Here is a 22,550-nt window from a genome sequence, read left to right as displayed (position 1 = left end):
CTACTGTCAAGATGGCTAGCGTTCAGTGCAACTCGATTGTCTCTTTGAAAGAAGTTCCTTTTTGTCGGCGAACAAATCAAGATAAATTGGCAACGAAACAATTAGGACCTCCCAGACCAAATTTAATAATTCAACAGGTTTCTACTAAAGGGGGAAAGTCCTACACCCGAGGATTTTCCAAAAATTGGTACGAACGAAAAACCTGGCTAGCAGGCTGCGATGTAGCTAATGCAGTCTTCTGCTACCCCGTGCTTACTCTTTCACCCTGAAGGCGGCACGGCAGACAGCACCGCTTGGACAGCGACTGGTGTAACGGACATGCACCATCTTTCAGAAAAGATTAAGAAACATGAGCTGTCAAAGACCCACATGGATAGCTGTTTGAGATTGTCTGCTTTGGGGAGAGTGAACATTGCCACTCAACTGGATGAGGGATACAGGCTAGCTGTCCGCCGCCACAACGATGAGGTTAGCAAGAACCGCCACATCCTCAGCCGGCTAATCCAGTGTGTGAAGTTTTGCGGAGTGTTTGAGTTAGCTTTGCGAGGCAAAGATGAAACTGAGGGCTCCACCAACCCTGGTATTTTTCTTGGACTTGTCAACTTTGTGGCACAATTAGATGAGGTGTTTTATGGAAATGCATATTGTTTATGCAGTGTTGAGGAATGTGAAAGAACACCCTTGATTATTTTTACTGTGATAACTTATTTTGCTTTTGTAAGCCAACACTTTTGAGATCAGTCAATAAATGCTTCTGGTATTGACTTATATGCTGCCGCTGTCTTCATGTTATTGCTGGACATATCTTTTTTTAAATGTGTGTAGGTCACCTAAATCATCAGAAAAATTGCCCCCCCTGAGAATTTTTTCAGGAGCCGCCACTGGTTAGGGGTTAAGGTTAGGGTTAAGGTTAGGAGTTAGGTTAAAGGGTTAAAGTTAGAGGAAGGGTTAGCTAACATGTTAAGTAGTTGCAAAGTTGCTAATTAGCTAAAATGCTAAAGTTGTCCATGATGAGATTTGAACATGCAACCTTTGGGTTGCAAGATGTTCGCGTTATACGCCCACCCACCCTACTAAGTAACCAAAAATCTTATGTAACTATACCAAACGTAACATATCATACTAATTTGAGTGTCCCGGAATTATATTTACTATGTTACGTCCAATCTATGAGACCAGGCTGGTGTGTCTGTTCCCTTACGTTCAGAATGCTTGTAGCCTTGTACTGTACCTTACCTTGCCTGTTCTTCCACTATGGGTTGATATGGACTTATACAAGATCATAAACATTTCAACCTCTCCCTGGCTGACCAGAAGGGAGGCCTCTATCATTTTATGTCCACTGTGTTGAGTCCAAGTCTTGGCTATAGAACATGGCAAAAACTATGCAATATGCACTGAGTGTACAAAACATTAAGGACACCTCTTTCCATGACACAGACTGACCAGGTGAATCGAGGTGAAAGCTATAATCCCTTATTAATGTCACTTGTTAAATCCACTTCAATCAGTGTAGATGAAGGGGAAGAGGCAGGTTATTAAATAAGTATTTTTAAGCCTTAAGACAATTGAGACATTGCAACTCAATATAGGAAGGTGTTCTTAATGTTTTGTACACTCAGTGTATATTTCAGATATAAATGAATGAATATGTTTAATGATTTCTAGGAAGAAAATACAATACTAGTCATACTAATACAACATTATTAAATAACATATTAGTATTACTACAACATCACTTTTATTATGTAATTACAAGAGAATACTATATTGCAACGTCTGCAGACAGACAGTCTCAATTAACCATGAAGAGGTTGGTGATCCATGTGGAGGTAATTGTGACCGGGGTCTCGGTGTCTACAGTAAACACCAGTAAATATTTCCCCCTCCCCCAGATTTGCCAGCTGGCTGCAAATGCAGCTGACAGACATGTAGGCGTATGTATGGCAAGCTGAGGAAAATAAACAAACTTCTGACCATTACTTGGCACCTACAAGTAGCCTAATTCGTCGTTAGAAATCAGATTAAACGCCAATAAATAGTAGACTAGGCCTAATGCAACCGTGTTTTACCACAGGAGATTCAAAGTCTATCTGGTCAAGGACTTAACCTGGCAGACATCGGAACACTAAAGTGTTCAATTGGTTAATACAAACACCTCATAAGTAACGGAAAATGAAACAACGTAGCGCTCGAAGACCAGATGTGAAAAGAATGACAGTACCCGCGCTCTATAGATAAAAAGTAACACAGAACGATGGACAATCACAAACAAAGTAACTATTTGGAATAGCCACAAGTCCCGTAGTGTGCTTTTTGAAACGTTCTTACCTTGCACGGGGGAGCAAGGGTCTTGGTCAGCGAATCGATCCTTGCACTGTATTCAGTGAATTTTTTCTGATACTTCAGTGCTGTCATTTGTAGTTCATTGTGCACAGCGGAGAGTTGAGCAAGAAGTGATTTCTCTCTTTTACTTGATTTCAAAGATTGCTTCTTGAACTCTTTGTCCAAGCTGACCACCTTCCCGTGCAATGCACTATTATGTGCTTTCATGGCTTTCAAACAGCAATGGGTGTCTAGTTTTTGCTCTTTGTGGGTGAGCATCAAGCCACATCCACTGTGGCATATCCCGACCGGTCTGTAATCACACGATTCGCGCATATGGGCATCCATGTCCTTCAGATCGAGCACCTCGTTGCATCCTTTATTCCTGCATTTGGCCGGTGAGTAATCGCACATCTCGGCGTGCTCTGCTAGATGTTGCAGCTTTACCACTTTTTCACAGCCTCTGGCATGGTTGTCACACTTTATGTCCAGCTTCAGAATCAGGTTTTTCAGGGGGAGAACGTGGTTCAGCTCTTTCGTGGAGATCCTTTGACATTTGACGGGGCAGCTGCTTTGCTGGACAACCCAAGGCAGCACACAGTTTGCGCAGAAGACGTGACCACACGGAGTAGTGAGCGGGTCTTCTAGAACTTTATTACACAAGTTGCATTTAAAATCTGGGTCCACAGCCCCTTTAAACCGATCCAACTCAAATCCCATGTTTTTAAATAAATCCAAAATTCCGCCGGGATTCCCACAGATCGAAATAGGAGTAATGGGTGTTTTAATTTGTCATTGGAGGAATTGCCTACAGACTGACTTCAAGCTTTCCTGACTGTCTAAACTAATTGACCGAGACTTCTTCGGAAAAAAAGAGTGGAGGAATTCTCTACCGTAACTGCCATAAGAGCCGCGCACCCGACTGAAACGCAATCATCAATTGGCCTAATTTACGAATCGAAAACATCTTTATGCTTTTTATATTGTAACTCAATCGAGGAAACGTTTAATGCAATTATTACATTGTAGTTACAAAGAAAAATAGGCTGCAAGTAGGGGTGTCATGCACCCAAAATATCTGAGGGGACACAAAGTATGTGAGGATGGCTTGGGGGTGGTCCATAGGTGGGTTATTCCCCCAGTCTGTAAATTGGAGAATTGTGTTTTTTTTTAAACACCTGAAACATTTTTTTCCTGCAATTTAGAGCCATAATCATTATGCTTAATTCTATGCTTCTCTGTGGAGGGATGGTGCTCTGAGTGTGACTTCTCATTGTGTCAAACCATGTTAGTGTCTGTGCGATATTGTTACACAAAGCTATGGCTATATGTCTTACCTAGCTAGTTGTGACTGACACTTCAGGGTATGAGCTATGTATACACTGAGTGTACAAAACATTAGGAACATCTGCTCTTACAGGGCGGCAGGTAGCCTAGTGGTTAACATTTACATTTACATTTTAGTCATTTAGCAGACGCTCTTATCCAGAGCGACTTACAGGAGCAATTAGGGTTAAGTGCCTTGCTCAAGGACACATTTACGTCATTTAGCAGACGCTCTTATCCAGAGCGACTCACCAATTGGTGCGTTCACCCTATAGCCAGTGGGATAATCACTTTACAAATTATTATTATTATTTTTTTTTCTTTTCTTTTTTTTCTTTTTTTTTATTTTTTTTGGGGGGGGGGGGGTAGAAGGATTACTTTATCCTATCCCAGGTATTCCTTAAAGAGGTGGGGTTTCAAATGTCTCCGGAAGGTGGTGAGTGACTCCGCTGTCCTGGCGTCGTGAGGGAGCTTGTTCCACCATTGGGGTGCCAGAGCAGCGAACAGTTTTGACTGGGCTGAGCGGGAACTATGCTTCCGCAGAGGAAGGGGAGCCAGCAGGCCAGAGGTGGATGAACGCAATGCCCTCGTTTGGGTGTAGGGACTGATCAGAGCCCGAAGGTACAGAGGTGCCGTTCCCCTCACTGCTCCATAGGCAAGCACCATGGTCTTGTAGCGGATGCGAGCTTCAACTGGAAGCCAGTGGAGTGTGCGGAGGAGGGGGGTGACGTGAGAGAACTTGGGAAGGTTGAACACCAGACGGGCTGCGGCATTCTGGATGAGTTGTAGGGGTTTAATGGCACAGGCAGGGAGGCCAGCCAACAGCGAGTTGCAGTAGTCCAGACGGGAGATGACAAGTGCCTGGATTAGGACCTGAGCCGCTTCCTGTGTAAGGCAGGGTCGTACTCTCCGAATGTTGTAGAGCATGAACCTGCAGGATCGGGTCACCGCCTTGATGTTGGCGGAGAACGACAGGGTGTTGTCCAGGGTCACGCCTAGGCTCTTCGCACTCTGGGAGGAGGACACAGTGGAGTTGTCAACCGTGATGGCGAGATCATGGAACGGGCAGTCCTTCCCCGGGAGGAAGAGCAGCTCCGTCTTGCCAGGGTTCAGCTTGAGGTGGTGATCCGTCATCCATACTGATATGTCTGCCAGACATGCAGAGATGCGATTCGCCACCTGGTTATCAGAAGGGGGAAAGGAGAAGATTAGTTGTGTATCGTCAGCGTAGCAATGATAGGAGAGGCCATGTGAGGATATGACAGAGCCAAGTGACTTGGTGTATAGGGAGAAAAGGAGAGGGCCTAGAACTGAGCCCTGGGGGACACCAGTGGTGAGAGCACGTGGTGCGGAGACAGCTTCTCGCCACGCCACTTGGTAGGAGCGACCGGTCAGGTAGGACGCAATCCAGGAGTGAGCCGCGCCGGAGATGCCCAGCTCGGAGAGGGTGGAGAGGAGGATCTGATGGTTCACAGTATCAAAGGCAGCAGACAGGTCTAGAAGGACAAGAGCAGAGGAGAGAGAGTTAGCTTTAGCAGTGCGGAGAGCCTCCGTGACACAGAGAAGAGCAGTCTCAGTTGAATGACCGGTCCTGAAACCTGACTGGTTTGGATCAAGAAGGTCATTCTGAGAGAGATAGCAAGAGAGTTGGCTAAAGACGGCACGCTCAATAGTTTTGGAAAGAAAAGAAAGAAGGGATACTGGTCTGTAGTTGTTGACATCAGTGGGATCGAGTGTTGGTTTTTTGAGAAGGGGAGCAACTCTCGCTCTCTTGAAGACGGAAGGGACATGGCCAGCGGTCAAGGATGAGTTGATCAGCGAGGTGAGGTAGAGCGTTGGGCAAGTAATCGAAAGGTCGCTGATTCAAATCCCAGACCGGTAAAATGGAAAAATCTACCGTTCTGCCCTTGAGCAAGGCAGTTAATCCCCAACAACAAATGCTCCCCTGGCACCGATGATGTGGAATTAGATTAAGGCACCTCTCTAATTTCAGAGGGGTTGGGTTAAATGCAAAAACACATTTCAGTTGAATGCATTCAGTTGTGCAACTGCCTAGGTATCCTCTTTCCATGACATAGACTGACCAGGTGAATCCAGGTGAAAACTATGATCCCCTGTTGATGGCAATTGTTAAATCCACTTCAATCCGTGGATAAGCCTTGAGACAATTGAGACATGGATTGTGTATGTATGCCATTCAGAGGGTGAATGGGCAAGACAAAAGATTTAAGTGCCTTTGAACGGGGTATGGTAGTAGGTGCCAGGCACACCAGTTTGAGTGTGTCAAGAACTGCAATGCTGCTGGGTTTTTCACGCTCAACAGTTTCCCATGTGTATCAAGAATGGTCGACCACCCAAAGTCCATCCAGACAACTTGACACAACAGTGGGAAGCATTGGAGTCAACATGGGCCAGCATCCCTGTGGAACGCTTTCGACACCATGTAGAGTCCATGCCCTGACGAATTGAGGCTGTTCTGAGGGCAAAAGGGGGTGCAACTCAGTATTAGGAAGGTGTTCCTAATGTTTTGTACACAGTGTATAGACAAATGCTGTGTGCTGTTAACCATGGTCTGCATGACATGTCACTAGGACTTTGGAGAAATTACATGCTATCCGCTGAAGGCTCAGACGGACAGAGCACTTGTGAAAACAAATGTGTGGAAGAACACTTAATAGCAAGTTACATTTTATTTATTTATTATATTATTTTATTTATTTATTATTATTATTTATTTATTTCCCCCTGAAACACACATTTAAAATCCCAGAAGACAGAGAGAACAAGCAAACAGGATATTCCTAAAAGTGTTTTGGCTGGCATGTAGGCTACTCTGCACCTCTTACACTCATGTTGACAATGACAGGCTGTCTTCCTATAACACACAGTGCAGTGAGTACACTAGGGGACAGATAACCTCCCGAGTGGCGCAGTGGTCTAAGGCATTGCATCGCAGTGCTAGCTGTGCCACTAGAGATCCTGGTTCGAATCCAGGCTCTGTCGTAGCCGGCCGCGACCGGGAGACCCATGGGGCGGCGCACAATTGGCCCAGCGTTGTCCAGGGTAGGGGAGGGAATGGCCGGCAGGGATGTAGCTCAGTTGGTAGAGCATGGCGTTTGCATGGCGTTTGCAACGCCAGGGTTGTGGGTTCGATTCCCATGGGGGGAATAATGTATGCACTAACTGTAAGTCGCTCTGGATAAGAGCGTCTGCTAAATGACTAAAATGTAAATAACAAAACTGTAACCTAGATACAGATACAGTGTGCAAAGCTGTCATCAAGGCAAAGGGTTTGAAGAATCTCAAATATAAAATATATTTTGATTTGTTTAACACTTTTTTGGGTTACTACATGATTCCACATGTGTTATTTCATAGTTTTGATGTCTTCACTATTATTCTACAATGTAGAAAATAATAAAAATTAAGAAAAACCCTGGAATGAGTAGGTGTGTCCGTACAGTAGATATATTTTTAAAATATATTTTCCTTCATTATTTTCCACTAACCCTACCACCCCTCCCCTAATTGGAGTAAACTAATAAACAACAACACTTAGGCTTCTAATTCCAGCTTATACATACTATATACATTTTAGGGACACAATCTATTTTACAATAATTGTATTTTGTTTGTTTTTAGTCTTTCCTCTACCCTCATCCTCTCCCATCTATTTCTGATGTCCATCCAGTTTGATTTCTATTTTCCATATATTTTTAACTGTGCTGTTTCAGAAAGGTTCTGAACCTACAGTATATACATTTTTCGGACACAGTATATTTTACATGAGTTATCTTGTTGTTAGACCCACCCTTCAGCTCCATTTAACCCCTCATATCTATCTCTTAACACCATCCATATTGGATTTCTATTTGCCATATATTTTTCAACTGTGCTGTGATGTTTCACAAAAGTTCTGAACCTTTCTATTCTTATAGTTTCTACAGATTGTAAATTAAAGATAAACGTTTTTGCTAAAAGTATTGTTATACTATTGATCGAATGACTATGACTTTTCAAATCACCCAATAGTGCTTTCTGCAGAGTTAGCTCCAGGTAAATGTTGCAATTCTTCAGCCATTCCTGTGACCAAAAACAAGCTACATATGGACAGTACCAAAAAAATGATCTAATGACTCTGTCTCTTCAAGAGTGTTTTTGCATGTATGTGGCTGTTTCTCTGTCAATTTATTTTCTGCATAAAAAAAAAAGCACCTCTATTTAAACTCTCACGTTTCGGTGCATTTTCCATCTCGGCAGGAAGTGTTACAGTCATAAAAGACTCGCCAGGGGCACGCCAGTTATGCTCATTGACAGGACAAGAATGACCAGAACACTGGCAGCTTAACTATCTTTCGTGAGTCCATCTTTGTTCATCAACAGACTCCATAATATTGCTGATGGGAAACACATATCTATTGGTTGTCTACTCTCTGGGAAACCCAATTACATGTGATGCTGTGCTTTATAAATCAATTCCAAATGTGTTACTATCAAAGACTAAAAGCAGGCTCTGGGGGACACAGTGACAGAAAGAGAATGCACACTAGCAGTCAATTATAGACTGAGGTAATGCGTCAACTCTTCCACATGATAAATGGGTATCTCATGAGTAAAATGTGATGTAATTTCTTGACACCTTTATGGTATTATTTGGCTATGTCGTGAGTAATGCAATGACCTCTTCTTGTATCTTTCAGAAGTATATAATCATCAGTTTTGTACAATATCCACAGAGGCGTGTGAGTGGACGAGACAGACATAGACACATAGTAGATCAGGTCATAACAACTGGAAACATTGAATTGTGACATATCTTTTTGTTCTATTATACCCCTTTGCCCGCACAATGATTCTTCCATTTCCATTAGTGTGTTGCTGTGAATGGTGAGATTTGAATGTTCTAGACAGCTAAAGTACTGTCTGTTTGTGTTTCCTTGCATTTTTCTCATAATGATTTATTATTTCTTACCATGGAATAACAGGCTCCAGTTGTTTATTCTGCGGCTGAGCTGTGGAGTCTTCCTATAAAACTAAATGAAATATTTGTATTCCAGAATGGATAAGAACGTGAAAACAAACTTTAACAGTACCCAGCTATACCCAAATGTTGATTTGACCGTCAGCCGTTTTGAGAATATCTCCTAGCGATTATTCTGAATTAGGAATGGTATCTCAATTTATGAAGGAGAGAGATTCATAGCGTTCTAGGCTATTCACTCTGCTTTGGAATTCTCTGCAGATGACATCAGAATGTTTTCCATGAACTGGTATGAGGTGGTAACAGGGGGTTCAGACAACTCTATGTTGGGTCCAGCAGCACAAAGACAGACTGGGTCCTAGTAGAGATAATAGTTCATCCCAACTCTCCAGCTCCAGACTCTGGGGCTGTGTCTGGACATCTCCTCTCCCACCACCCAGTTCATATCCCAGTGTCACCCCACACGTCTAGATCCACTGAGATAAACATACTGAACTTTTGCTTGAGCCCCGTTCAATAGCAAAAGCAATACACATACTGGCATACCACACACCCCAACGGGCCTCCACTCCCCAGATAGCATATGAACACGTCATAAACCATGGCAAAAAAAAATCGAATTACTGGAAATTAGCTATAAAACTGCACATTTTTGTCTTTGACCCATGGCAATATGTGTCGAATTGCAAAAGATTCGCTTTAAAACAGCAACATTTTCTCTCAGCCTCATGGCAAAATGTATAGCATGGCATGGGATTAGCTATAAAACTGCAAATGTATCTCACTGTCCCATAGCAAAGTCTGTAGAATAGCATGAGATTAGCTATAAAACTGCAACATTTTCTCTCTGCCCAAAGGCAAAATGTGTAGAATTGCAGGAAGTTAGGTACAGTTGAAGTCGGAAGTTTACATACACTTAGGTTGGAGTCATTAAAACTCGTTTTTCAACCACTCCACACATTTCTTGTTAAGTCAGTTAGGACATCTACTTTGTGCATGACACAATACATTTTTCCAACATTGTTTACACAATGTGGGTCAGAAGTTTACATACACTAAGTTGACTGTGCCTTTAAACAGCATGGAAAATCCCAGAAAATGATGTCATGGCTTTAGAAGCTTCTGATAGGCTAATTGACAGCAGTTGAGTCAATTGGAGGTGTACCTGTGGATGTATTTCAAGGCCTACCTTCAAACTCAGTGCCTCTTTGCTTGACTTCATGGGAAAATCAAAAGAAATCAGCCAAGACCTCAGAAAAAAAATCTGGTTTATCCTTGGGAGCAATTTCCAAATGCCTGAAGGTACCACGTTCATCTGTACAAACAATAGTACGCAAGTATAAACACCATGGGACCACGCAGCCGTCATACCGCTCAGGAAGGAGACGCGTTCTGTCTACTAGAGATTAACGTACTTTGGTGCGAAAAGTGCAAATCAATCCCAGAACAACAGCTAAGGACCTTGTGAATATGCTGGAGGAAACAGGTACAAAAGTATCTATATCCACAGTAAAACAAGTCCTATATTGACTTTACCTGCAAGGCCGCTCAGTAAGGAAGAAGCCACTGCTCCAAAACCAGCATAAAAAAGCCAGACTACGGTTTGCAACTGCACATGGGGACAAAGATCGTACTTTTCTGAGAAATGTCCTCTGGTCTGATGAAACAAAAATAGAACTGTTTGGCCATAATGACCATCGTTATGTTTGGAGGAAAAAGGGGGAAAACTTGCAAGTCGAAGAACACCATCCCAACCGTGAAGCACGGGGGTGGCAGCATCATGCTGTGCTGCAGGAGGGACTGGTGCACTTCACAAAATAGATGGCATCATGAGGAAGGAAAATTATGTGGATATATTGAAGCAACATCTCAAGACATCAGTCAGAAAGTTAAAGCTTGGTCGCAAATGGGTCTTCCAAATGGACAATGACCCCAAGCATACTTCCAAAGTGTGGCAAAATGGCTTAATAATAATATATATCATTTAGCAGACGCCTTTATCCAAAGCGACTTACAGTCATGTGCGCATAAATTTTTACGAATGGGTGGTCCCGGGGATCGAAACCCACTTCCCCGGCGATACAAGTGCCATGCCCTACCAATTGAGCTACAGAGGACCACAACAAGGACAACAAAGTCAAGGTATTGGAGTGGCCATCACAAAGCCCTGACCTCAATCCTATAGAAAATGTGTGGGCTGAACTGAAAAAGCGTGTGCGAGCAAGGAGGCCTACAAACCTGACTCAGTTACACCAGCTCTGTCAGGAGGAATGGGCCAAAATTCACCCAACTTATTGTGGGAAGCTTGTGGAAGGCTACCCGAAACATTTGACCTAAGTTAAACAATTTAAAGGCAATGCTACCAAATACTAATTGAGTGTATGTAAACTTCTGACCCACTGGGAATGTGATGAAAGAAATACAATCTGAAATAAACAATTCTCTCTACAATTATTCTGACATTTCACATTCTTAAAATAAAGTGGTGATCCTAACTGACCTAAAACAGAGAATTTTTACTATGATTAAATGTCAGGAATTGTGAAAAACTGAGTTTAAATGTAGTTGGCTAAGGTGTATGTAAACTTCCGACTTCAACTGTATATATGTTTGACACTGATCCTTGAAGATTACTAATGCCTTAAATCCATTTACATGTTTTCAAAAGTAATGTGAGGTTTTAAAAAATGGTTTTACCAAATGAAGGTATGTTCACATAATTGTGGTGTCAGCTGTACATGGCATCTTGGGTTATTATGATGAGGTTGAAAAACAACTAATTATCTAACTGACAACATGCCCAGACTAATGTCAAATTTGAATCATATAATATTTTATAAAGTGATTTTGTAGATTTTGTCAGGAATTGTGAAAAACTGAGTTTAAATGTATTTGGCTAAGGTGTATGTAAACTTCCCACTTCAACTGTATATGGGTCATCAGAGGAAGGTAAATTGTGTGAATATATTTTTTAAGGTTTATTGAACTGTTCCTATGTCATCAAAATGCACAAAATAACAACTGAGCTCTTTTCATTTGATAGCAAAGTGCATATTTCAATGTACATGATGAGCGATTTTGATAGAATGCTGTTGGACTTCATCACTGAACCCTCTCACTCTATTCTATTGTAGCTAGTAAAACTACAGCGATCTGGGTTTCAGCCGTGTGATGAGGGTGTTCTGTGAGGCTTTAAGCCAGGCCATAGTAATCACCAGTCTTCTTTTGATAGGTCAGAAAAACAAGGGCCATGTGGGAGACTGTGAAGATGAGTTATTGCTTTTTGGGGATGTGTTTTGATGTGGCTTTGTACTGTAACATGGTGTACTTACAAAATAAATACTTCAATCTATCTAAATCATTCAGTTCCCTTTGTTCGTACTACTTTTTTTTCATGGTCAACTAGTGTGTAATGAGAACTTTGCAAGCCTTGCTGAAATGGCATACTGTACAGTGCATTCGTTTTGTTTAGTTAGATACTGACATTCCTATAATGCTGTTCCTGACATTTCTTTCTCTGGTACGAAAACTACTGTGTCAATGGCTGAACTAAATGTTCCTAGGGTTCCCTGTTAGGGAACAGTGGGTAAAATATGTTAGTACGGGTCTCAGGGTGACTTTGTGATCATGTTTATTGGAGCTGCATGGGGAGGGAGGGGTCCAAATTTGGAACAGGCAAGACAAGGCCACACTTGTCTTCCAGAAGATGCTGATGACAGATGGTGAGAGAACTAAACAACCACCCAGCCCCTCTCCATGTGTTATGACAGTGGACAGCAGCTCAACTGTCACAATATAATCTGAGGCATAAACATGTGAGAATGGGATTGGTAATGTTCTCATGTCACAAGTTTGGGCCTCAAATGAGTGTGATGAAATGTGTTTGTCAAGGTATGGAATTCTTTATTGCCTCAAAAATAAAGTGCAGTCTATACAATCACTGAGTATACCAAACATTAGGAATACCTTCCCAATACTGAGTTGCACCCCCTTTTGCCCTCAGAACAGCCTAAATTATTCGGGGCATGGACTACAAGGTGTCTAAAGTTTTCCACAGGGATGCTGGCCCATGTTGACTCCAATGCTTCCCACAGTTGTGTCAAGTTGGCTGGATGTCCTTTGGGTGGTGGACCATTCTTGATACACACGGGGAACTGTTAAGGGTGAAAAACCCAGCAGCGTTGCAGTTCTTGACACAAACTGGTGCACCTGGCACCTACTACCATACCCCATTCAAAGGCACTTACATTTTTTGTCTTGCCCATTCACCCTCTAAATGGCACACATACCCAATCCATGTCTCAATTGTCTCAAGGCTTAAAAATCCTTCTTTAAACTATCTCTACACTGATTGAAGTGGATTTAACAAGTGATATCAATAAGAGATCATAGCCTTCACCTGGATTCACCTGGTCAGTCTATGTCATAGAAAGAGTTTATGTCTTTTCACCCTCAGAGGACAGAGAGCAGAGATGTTGCTCACATAACAGACTTCAGAATGGAGTGAAAACACTTTGGGAGGTGGCGAGAAAGGATTTGGGTCAGAGAGGAACCTGGAAGGATAAGCACCAAAGCACAAATACACAAGAAGGGTAATCCCCATTTTATATAAACCGAGTCAAGGTCTGAGAACAAAATCTGACCTAAATCTGTAGCCTAACACACAGTAGCTAATTCAGTCTGTACAGGCGTCTTATCGCGGGGGTTGGAAATAGGCCTTCACTATTTATAGTCCTTTGTTGCCATATTCAGGATTGCAGTATGTAAAGGATCGACAACTGCTGATTCAAGGTTCTTCACATCATTGTGAGTCAGTACAGCTTGGAAAAAAATATAGAAATCCGAAAAATATGAGGCGGTATTCACTGAGTGTCTTTTCAATGTTTCTATGGTGACGGCTTGAGAGTTTAAGTCAAAATAATGAATTGCATTGATAAAATGCAAAGCTGGTTTCTATGGAATTGAGAGAGGGGATAAATCTACCTGAAAAATAAGGTATTATCTGCAGACTATGATCTGCTGTAAATCTTGCGTAAAGCTCTCAGCATTCTGGCAAATGGACTAACGTAATGCATTAGTTACAGAGGTTTCCAAGGCACAAGGGTGTAATATTAAAAACAGATGATTCCTTTCGCAAAGGGATACCCGAGACTGTTCAAAACAGGATGGAGGAAAATAATCAAAAGTTCCATGCTGAAGCCTAAGTGTCACCACACATTTTCTGGAAGCTCTTTACACAGGGTAAATAAATTAGATGCTAAGTAAACTTGCCACTTATATTTCCTTATCACTTTATTAAAAACTGTTACAATCAAGAAGTAGAAAAAGATTAATGCAAACCCAGAGATAATGCCAGACCATTTAAAACCACATTTGTTTGTTTTTTATGACTTCAACATTTCAATTCAGTAATATTGTACTGAACTTAATGTTGATCATAAATTAAAGAACACATGCGCTATGCAAAGTAACGTGTTTCCCAAATACACTGGTGCATGATCATATTCATCAACGTGATCGTATCAATGTTATTAAACAAGCAGGATTGTGAGGTGTATGACATGTGTAACCCCTTCAACCCCTGAACACTGCAGTCCTATCCCTCTGCACACCAGTCTACTACAGCATCTAGAGAATTAGAGAGACATGCTGAAGTGTGTGAAAGACATGTCAGTCTTGTTGGAGGAACAGTTCTTTGGAAGTGTGTGACACCTGAGGTGTGCTGACAGCAAGGCTGGAGCTGCAGATACTCACTCACACACACACACACACACACACACACACACACACACACACACACACACACACACACACACACACACACACACACACACACACACACACACACACACACACACACACACACACACATCACCAGCACCACCACCATCATGCTGAGAGTTGTCTTATAATGACAGTAGTAACAGTGAATGGCCAAGCTGTGGCTGCAGTGATGACGGCCCATCAAACAGAAGAACAGCTTTGGCTCTCAGTAGGTGTTGCAGTTCACTAGTTTTCCTGTTTCACTATCTGAGGGAGTCATTATAGGAGTCATTATGGCTTATATATGGTGTAGTATTTATTTTTAAGTGTATAACGTGTGCAGAGAGGAAAGGGGAAAAATGTCAAGTTCCAAGTTTCAAGGTTTATTAGTCGTATGTACAGGATGCACATTGTACACTGTTCAACGAAATGCTTACTTGCAGGTTCCTTCTTGACAATGCAACAACAATAAGAATAATACAAGATAAGAATACGAACATAAAGTAAATGGCTCTGCAGAAAATATGAACATTTTAGCATAAGTATAATACAGGAAGGCACAAGTGAAGTGAAGTGTGCTGTAAACATGGAAGCACGCCATTGGGTTTAGAGAGAAAGGGAATGAGTGCTATATGTATATTTATAGTACACAGTTAACATGCATTGGTAAAGCATTGCATTTTAACAGCACAGAAAACCGATCATGCTCTCTTTTATTTTCCTTCATGCGCTGTACTAGCAGGCTGTGAGCTTGGAGCACTCCTCTCCTCAGCCTTGCGAGGTAGTGAGCTCTCTGCAGAGTGAGTCCCTAAGCAGGTGTGAAGTGGCTACATTCCTTGGATCTGGTCTTGTGTACAACCGGGGAACAAATGCTCATAACACCAAACCCTGCATGTAGAGTGGAACAGTCACTTGTTTCCGTGGTTTTACTCCAACAAAAAACCTGCAGCATGAATCCTCCAATTTTGGGGGGGAGGGGGGTTAAAACAAATCCAAACAAATTACGACCCTTGACCAGTAACCTTCCAAACATATCCTCTTTTCCATCTGACACAGACATGGCAAGTAGAACAGAGTTGACTCCGGGTTGAACCAGTTTTCCCCTGTGTGCATTTGGGCCTTTGGCTGAAGGGAGTCTGTGTTACAGTCAATGTAATATGCTATGTTCACAATCAAAACACAGACTGACGCTGGCTACCTCCGCTGTCCCCCATTTGGTGGAATAAGATGTCAAAGGAAATGTTCCCTGTTGGTGAGACAAAAATGGAATGTTGTGACATGATACACAATGTTTCAAAAGGTTTACAAGGCTTGTAGCTGTTGTCTGTCGATCACACATCAACATACAGTGTCAAAAGTGGCTTGTCAGTGCGTCATTATGTCTCCATCTTTGAACCAGGAGTGGTAAACATCGGACACCTGAGAGACATCAGCATTAATTCCAGAGTTTGACCTGCATAATCAAAACACACAGACAATGTTGCTATAACCACTGCCACTGTGTGCCAGAGTTGCATTAATTTTGCATCAATTCTGCTTTTATTATGCAATACTAAAAGGTTCTCATATCCATATCTGTATGTACAGTGCATTTGGAAAGTATTCAGACCCCTTGATTTTTTCCACATTTTGTTACATTACAGCCTTATTCTAAAATTGACTAAATCGTTTTTTTCCCTCATCAATCTACACACAATGCCCCATAATGACAAAGCAAAAACATTTTTTTGAAACGTACATAAGTATTCAGACCCTTTACTCAGTACTTTGTTGAAGCACCTTTGGCAGCGATTACAGCCTCGAGTCTTCTTGGGTATGACGCTACAAGCTTGGCACACCAGTATTTGGGAAGTTTCTCCCATTCTTATTTGCAGATCCTCTCAAGCTCTGTCAGGTTGGATGGGGAGCGTCGCTGCACAGCTATTTTCAGGTCTCTCCAGAGATATCCGATCGGGTTCAAGTCCGGGCTCTGGCTGGGCCACTCAAGGCCATTCAGAGATTTGTCCCGAAGCCACTCCTGTGTTGTCTTGGCTTTGTGCTTAGGGTCGTTGTCTTGTTGGAAGGATAACCTTCACCCCAGTCTGAGGTCCTGAGCGCTCTGGAGCAGGTTTTTACCAAGGATCTCTCTGTACTTTGCTCCGTTCATCTTTCCCTCAATCCTGACAAGTCTCCCAGTCCCTGCCGCTGAAAAATATCCCCACAGCATGATGCTGCCACCACGCTTCACTGTGGTGCCAGGTTTCCTCCAGACGTGACGCTTGGCACTCAGGCCAAATAGTTCAATCTTGGTTTCATCAGACCAGAGAATCTTGTTTCTCATGGTCTGAGAGTCCTTTAGGTGCCTTTTGGCAAACTCCAAGCAGGCTGTCATGTGCCTTTTACTGAGGAGTGGCTTCCGTCTGGCCATTCTACCATAAAGGCCTGATTGGTTGTCCTTCCTTTTGGAAGGTTCTCCCATCTCCACAGAGGAACTCTGGAGCTCTGTCAAAGTGACCATCGGGTTCTTGGTCACCTCCCTGACCAAGGCCCTTCTCCCCCGATTGCTCAGTTTGTCTGGGCGGCCAGCTCTAGGAAGAGTCTTGGTAGTTCCAAACTTCTTCCATTTAAGAATGACGGAGGTGAGTCACGTGGGACCACCGAAAAAGATGGCAGCACTTTAGAGAGCTCCTAATACCTGCATGTAAATACTGAAATTCAACGGCATACACTTTCATTTTTGTCTTAATATATTGACTTGAACTACAGTTTAATATAAAGATCATTTACATTTTGAAACAGCTCGCTAAAGTGGTGTTATTGGAATGTCGACACACGCTAACACGCGGTATTCACAGAAGACCACATAGACTAGCAAACAAACGGCAAGTCCTCCCTAATCCCCCCACCAAGACATGGATAAACGCGTAAACCCAGAGAAATCGGTAAATCTGAAGGATCTATTTGAGCAAATGGGAAAGATGAACACGATTTTGTTGAATGTTGCAGCCTATGTCTCCACGATAAAAACAACAACTACCGAGCTAAAGGAAAAAGTTGATGCGATACAAGAGAGGATGGATGGGGCAGAGGGACGGACATCTCCCGTCTGGAGAAGGGTAATGAGAATCACAAGAAAAAGCTGGATATATTGTGGAATCGTGTCGAAGAACTTGAGAACAGAAGTAGGAGAAATACGGTGAGATTGGTTCATCTGAAAGAGGGGAGTGAGACTGGCGGTGGACTAATCTCATGTGTGCAGAGAAAACCATCGCAGAAGGATTTGGATTTGATGACAGGCACAAATTCGAAATTGAATGAACGCATCGCAGTTTAACCATGCCTGACGAGAATAGGCTCCGAGAACGGTTCTCATCAACTTGCTACGATCTACAGCCCGGGAAAAGGTACTTAAAGCAGCAAAAGAAAAAAATGGCGTTCAGTGGGAAGGCCGCCGGCTGTCTTTTATCCCTGACCTGTCCAAGGAACTAGCAATGAAGAGGAAGAAGTTTGCAACGGCGAAGAAACAACTACACGAGAAGAACGTCAGGCACACACTGGCATTCCCAGCGACCCTGCTCTTAACTTGGAAGGGAAAGAAAATGATTTTCAAGGACAACGTGGAGGCAGAGAAATTATTGCTAGAGCAAGGTGTTTAGCCTAGATAAATAAGACGAAACAAGGTCAAATACAAGTTGAATTGTATGCCGTTTACTATACAAATGAAGGTAGCCTATGTGTTTGCGGGACTCTGGGGAGTGTTGCTAATTTAGCCTTTCAAGCGCCTCACGGACAATTAGGAATTTTGAGTTGAGACTACAGGTTATCTTCTGCAGCATATATTATAAAATGTTATATAATTATGTTCATTGGAGTTGTCACATGTGTTAAATGGGACACTTCACGCTCACAGGCTATAACTACTCAGCGCAAATATGGCTAATGGTTATGTAAACATAATCTCTTGGAATATAAATGGTTGTGGTAAAATCAAAACAGGCGGATATTGTGTTCTTACAGGAATCATATTTTACAGATAAAGAGGCACTGAAATTTAGAGGAGGCTGGGTTTCAGAAGTTTATCATAGCTCATTTAATTCCTCACAAAATGGGGGGATTCATCTGATAATCAAAATACTTCATTTTGGAATGTTGAAGCAACACTCTGATGAGTTTGGTAGGCGTATCTGCATTGAGGCTCTCATAAATGGGATTAAGGTAGTGTTTTGCAACAGATATGCTCCCAACAAGGAGGACCCTGATCTTTTTCACGAGGTCAACATTATACTGGGAAATATGGAGGGGCAGATCATCCTTGCTGGAGACTTTAACCAAGTGATGGACAATATGATTGATAGAAGTAAATTTACAGGTAACTCTACGCCAAAGGATAGATGTACAATACATATGCTAGCAGAAGATATGGGCCTTACAGACATATGGAGATTAGTCCATCCTAATGATAGAGAATATACTTTTTTCTCCCACTGTCATAAGACACTCCAGAATAGATTTCTTCTTGATATCTAATTTCATGGTTAATAATGTGATTGATTGCAAGATTGGGCCCTTTGCCCTCACAGATCATGCTATAGTAGAGTTACATGTTGATATAGACTCAACACCATGCTATTGCAAGATGAGATACAGTGGGGAAAAAAAGTATTTAGTCAGCCACCAATTGTGCAAGTTCTCCCACTTAAAAATATGAGAGAGGCCTGTAATTTTCATCATAGGTACACGTCAACTATGACAGACAAAATGAGAAAAATAAATCCAGAAAATCACATTGTAGGATTTTTAATGAATTTATTTGCAAATTATGGTGGAAAATAAGTATTTGGTCAATAACAAAAGTTTCTCAATACTTTGTTATATACCCTTTGTTGGCAATGACACAGGTCAAACGTTTTCTGTAAGTCTTCACAAGGTTTTCACACACTGTTGCTGGTATTTTGGCCCATTCCTCCATGCAGATCTCCTCTAGAGCAGTGATGTTTTGGGGCTGTCGCTGGGCAACACAGACTTTCAACTCCCTCCAAAGATTTTCTATGGGGTTGAGATCTGGAGACTGGCTAGGCCACTCCAGGACCTTGAAATGCTTCTTACGAAGCCACTCCTTTGTTGCCCGGGCGGTGTGTTTGGGATCATTGTCATGCTGAAAGACCCAGCCACATTTCATCTTCAATGCCCTTGCTGATGGAAGGAGGTTTTCACTCAAAATCTCACGATACATGGCCCCATTCATTCTTTCCTTTACACGGATCAGTCGTCCTGGTCCCTTTGCAGAAAAACAGCTCCAAAGCATGATGTTTCCACCCCCATGCTTCACAGTAGGTATGGTGTTCTTTGGATGCAACTCAGCATTATTTGTCCTCCAAACACGATGAGTTGAGTTTTTACCAAAAGGTTATATTTTGGTTTCATCTGACCATATGACATTCTCCCAATCCTCTTCTGGATCATCTAAATGCACTCTAGCAAACTTCAGACGGGCCTGGAGATGTACTGGCTTAAGCAGGGGGACACGTCTTGCACTGCAGGATTTGAGTCCCTGGCGGCGTAGTGTGTTACTGATGGTAGGCTTTGTTACTTTGGTCCCAGCTCTCTGCAGGTCATTCACTAGGTCCCCCCGTGTGGTTCTGGGATTTTTGCTCACCGTTCTTGTGATCATTTTGACCCCACGGGGTGAGATCTTGCGTGGAGCCCCAGATCGAGGGAGATTATCAGTGGTCTTGTATGTCTTCCATTTCCTAATAATTGCTCCCACAGTTGATTTCTTCAAAACAAGCTGCTTACCTATTGCAGATCAGTCTTCCCAGCCTGGTGCAGGTCTACAATTTTGTTTCTGGTGTCCTTTGACAGCTCTTTGGTCTTGGCCATAGTGGAGTTTGGAGTGTGACTGTTTGAGGTTGTGGACAGGTGTCTTTTATACTGATAACAAGTTCAAACAGGTGCCATTAATACAGGTAACGAGTGGAGGACAGAGGAGCCTCTTAAAGAAGAAGTTACAGGTCTGTGAGAGCCAAAAATCTTGCTTGTTTGTAGGTGACCAAATACTTATTTTCCACCATAATTTGCAAATAAATTCATCAAAAATCCTACAATGTGATTTTCTGGAAAAAAAATCTCAATTTGTCTGTCATAGTTGACGTGTACCTATGATGAAAATTACAGGCCTCTCTCTACTTTTTAAGTGGGAGAACTTGCACAATTGGTGGCTGACTAAATACTTTTTTTCCCCACAGTATTTAGCCAATCACTGGCAGATGATCTTAAATACTTTTTTGAGATCAACATATCCTCAACTGAAAAGATTTCCACAGTATGGGAAACCTTTAAAGCATATATTAGAGTGAAAATAATAGCACATGCATCCAAAAAGAAGAAAGATGGTGCTGAAGCATAAAAAGATTAGAATCCGAGATATGTCTTGGAAAGGGATTTGGAAAGACATTTCACAGAAAGCACATTTCAAACTGCCTGCAAATTGAAATTTCAGTTGCAGGAAATGTATAACAAAAAGGCAGAATATGCACTGTTTAGACTTATAACCTGTTTTTATGAGGGAGGTGAGAAGACAGGCAGGCTACTAGCAAGACAACTAAAAATGCAGAACACTTCTAATGTAATTCCAGCAATTAAGAAGGGCAATAAGATGGTGACCTCTTCCAAAGAGATAAACAGTGTGTTTCAACGTTTTTATTAAGATTTTTATACATCCTCCTTGTAAGATTCTTACTAAGACCCTTGAGATACGCTTAGAGAAGGCACTACCTAATATCATACATAGTGACCAAGTAGGATTTATTAAGAACCTCAACTGATAATATGAGGCTCTTACATCTCATGTGGTTAAACTGCTAAAATATAGTTCCTACCGCTGCTGTCTCCTGATATGCTGAGAAGGCATTTGATAGAGTAAATAATATAAATAATATGCCATTAAGCAGACGCTTTTATCCAAAGCGACTTACAGTCATGTGTGCATACATTTTTACATATGGGTGGTCCCGGGGATCACAGTACTTACGAATGGAATTATGCCTAGTTCTTTTAGTCTTTCTAGAGGCACAAGGCAAGGTTGCTTGCTCTCCCCTCTCCTGTTTACCATAGTTTTAGAGCCTCTTGCGACAATGATAAGAACAGATCCAGAAATTAGGGGTGTACATGGAGGAGGAAAAGAACACAAGCTGCTTATGTATGCAGATTATATTCTACTGCTGGTCTCTGATTCTCTTCCGTCTGTACCACGATTACTTACTTGTATTGAATCATATTCTAGTATGGCAGGCTACAAAAGTAATTGGAATAAGTCGTAAGCTATTCCAATAAATGCCATATGTTACTCTGGAACCGTTACCCCATTTCATTTCAAATGGGTTCCTACTGGGATTAAATATATGGGTTTTAAATTGAGCTCAGATTTGGAGGTAGTGATGGGACTACATTTTGAGCCACTACTAGTCAAGATTAAGACCAATTTAGAAAAATTGGAAAATATAAAACATTCTTTATGGGGAAAGATCAATGTGATTAAAATGGTTGTGGTCCCACAATTTAATTATATCTCTGCAATGTTTCCTATGAATGTTCCAGACCGGTATTTTAAAGAATATGACAAATTCACTAAATACTTTTTGTGGGATAGGAAAAAACCCAGGATTAATAAGAAGAAGATTGTACAATTTATCATTTGAAATGGCTAAATTGGCGAAGCATTGGGGCAAAGGGGATGCTGGCTTGGATTGGATAACAATAGAACGGGAACTAAGTTATCCTTTCACCTCTGTTGATACTCAGGGGAGAGGTCTGTTGAAACTCCCAACCCAATTTTGTTACACTCAAAAGAAGTGTGGAGAACAGTACACAAGATATGTGGAATTTCACATCTAAAACAAGGATACTCATCATTGTGGCACAATCCTAGGCTACGGATAGGAAAGAAGTCTGTACTGGAAACAGTGGCTAATGAAAGGAATTAATATTATAGGTGATCTGTACAATGAAGATGTTTTAATGTCATACTCAGATTTGGTACAAAAATATGATGTGGGAGACAAGGGACATTTCCGTAAATATTTACAATTGAGATAATGTTTGTTAACCGGCTATCAACAAAATCCAGGAAAGAACCCAATAGCTGAGTATTTGTCACGGATTCTGCCGAGACTGCCCT

The 22,550-nt window shown here is 41.9% G+C and overlaps 1 protein-coding gene across 2 annotated transcripts in view; it reads right to left on the bottom strand.

Annotated features, from left to right (window-relative positions):
• LOC311138075 (E3 ubiquitin-protein ligase PDZRN3-B-like) overlaps positions 1 to 3,045 on the bottom strand; it is a gene marked incomplete at both ends in the record, with an annotated part of 133,616 nt that extends 130,571 nt beyond the window's left edge. For both annotated transcript variants that reach the window (XM_084172731.1, XM_084172732.1), the window contains one exon: positions 2,332 to 3,045. In XM_084172731.1, coding sequence (XP_084028857.1) covers positions 2,332 to 3,045 — 714 coding nt within the window. The remainder of the gene's footprint in view (positions 1 to 2,331) is intronic.
• Between the last annotated feature and the right edge of the window lie 19,505 nt (positions 3,046 to 22,550).

Source organism: Coregonus lavaretus (assembly GCF_964263955.1).
Source record: "Coregonus lavaretus genome assembly, chromosome: 12".
In the NCBI taxonomy this organism is placed as follows: domain Eukaryota; kingdom Metazoa; phylum Chordata; class Actinopteri; order Salmoniformes; family Salmonidae; genus Coregonus; species Coregonus lavaretus.
Note: the sequence above shows the minus strand (reverse complement) of the source record. Positions and strands in the feature narration are given on the sequence as shown.